Raw genomic sequence first — 1,417 nt, forward strand, 5'->3', positions numbered from 1 at the left:
CCAGCAGTGACAGTGAACAGGTGGAGGAGGTAGAAGAAGACAACCATGAAGATCCAAATGATGTGGGAAGGTTTCTTGAGGAGCACATACAGTGGCCAGTTCAGAACCTGGAAAACGATGGCCAGGCGGTGAAGGACGTGGTAAACAAACTCCTCTTCATCTTCAGACAGCTCCTGTCAAATAGTTTCTTCCCAGTGCTGCGGCTCCCCGTTGAGGTGGACAGTGCCTTTGAAGGATGGAGTCCTCGTGAAGAAGACATCGTCTACCGTGTGCTTGTGCCCATGATACCCCCCCGTGGGCACATCTTTTACGTGGAGATGGGCACTGTGAGCCACATGCAGGTGAGGTACTCCCGCATCCGCGTGGAGCTGGAGTGCACCTGCGCAGGGGAGGGGCTGGTGGAGGACATGCTGTGCTTCCTCCACCACCCCGAGGAGGAGCTGAGGAGAAATCAGTCTCCCAGACTCCTACACACCCTCTGCACCCCCTCTGCACTGGCTCCTACCTAGACGTGGAGAAAACTGCCCGCTGGATGCACCAATTGGTGAAAGCAGCCTGGGTGGTTTTGCCCGAGTCATCCCAATGCCGCCTGAAGATGTTTCCCCCTCACCGCTCCTGCAAATTCCAGATAAAAAAACGCAACAACAAAAAGTTCCTGATTGAGCTGATGTTTGGAGTGCAGCGATGCAAATCAGATGTCTTCGTGAGCAACCAGAGTGCAGGGGCCATCTTCACCCCAAGGACAATGTGGTTAGAGACCTACGTTGTGGCAGAGATGAAGTTCTTCAGCCATGTGGCGAGGCAGGCTCCACGTGACAGCTTCCACCTCAAATGCCTGCAGCTCTGCGCCCACATCCTGGTGGGCACAAGTTTTTCCACCTATTTCTTGAAGACAATTGTGATGCACCTCCTGACAAGCATCCCTGTGTCAGACTGGCGCAGGAGGGATTTCCTGATGCGGCTGCTGGATATCATGCAGTACCTGCGCTACTGCCTGGAGGAGAAACGCCTTGACCACTTCTTCTTTGGCAACGAGAACATGCCCGAGGAGATAACCTTGCCCCCAGCTTTCCAAACAGCCACACCACCCAATCTCTTCCAGCACCTGGAGGAGGATCCGGCCGCCCACGCCGAGGCACTGCGTGAGTTCACAGAGCTGCAAGATCGACTCACAAGACTGCTGATTTTCGGCTACTGAGAGAGCCCTTCGTGCACGGAACTGTGTTTGCAGGACTCACAGCTGATGGCAGACAGCGACCTCACAGAGCGGAGAAAAGAAGGGGAGAATGCAAGACATGGAAAGAGAAGGGAAGAACCTCCACAGCAGCCCTCTGCTCAGAGCAGCAGCATTCTCCTCTCAAGTCTCCCCAGCACAGCAGCCCCCGATGGCTGCAGTGGCTAAAAGATGACTTTCATC

At 54.8% G+C, this 1,417-nt stretch overlaps 1 protein-coding gene across 1 annotated transcript; it reads left to right on the plus strand.

Annotated features, from left to right (window-relative positions):
- Positions 1 to 5: 5 nt before the first annotated feature.
- On the plus strand, positions 6 to 1,198 carry LOC104520075 (inositol 1,4,5-trisphosphate receptor-interacting protein-like 1; the record flags this gene model as incomplete). The annotated part of the gene is given in 2 exon segments (XM_010164698.2): positions 6 to 476; positions 479 to 1,198. Coding segments are annotated over 2 exon segments (1,191 nt in total), but the record flags the coding sequence as incomplete, so codon positions are not given.
- Positions 1,199 to 1,417: the final 219 nt, after the last annotated feature.

The sequence above is a fragment of the Antrostomus carolinensis genome, unplaced genomic scaffold, assembly GCF_000700745.2.
Source record: "Antrostomus carolinensis isolate BGI_N321 unplaced genomic scaffold, ASM70074v2 scaffold38413, whole genome shotgun sequence".
NCBI classification, from domain to species: Eukaryota; Metazoa; Chordata; class Aves; order Caprimulgiformes; family Caprimulgidae; genus Antrostomus; species Antrostomus carolinensis.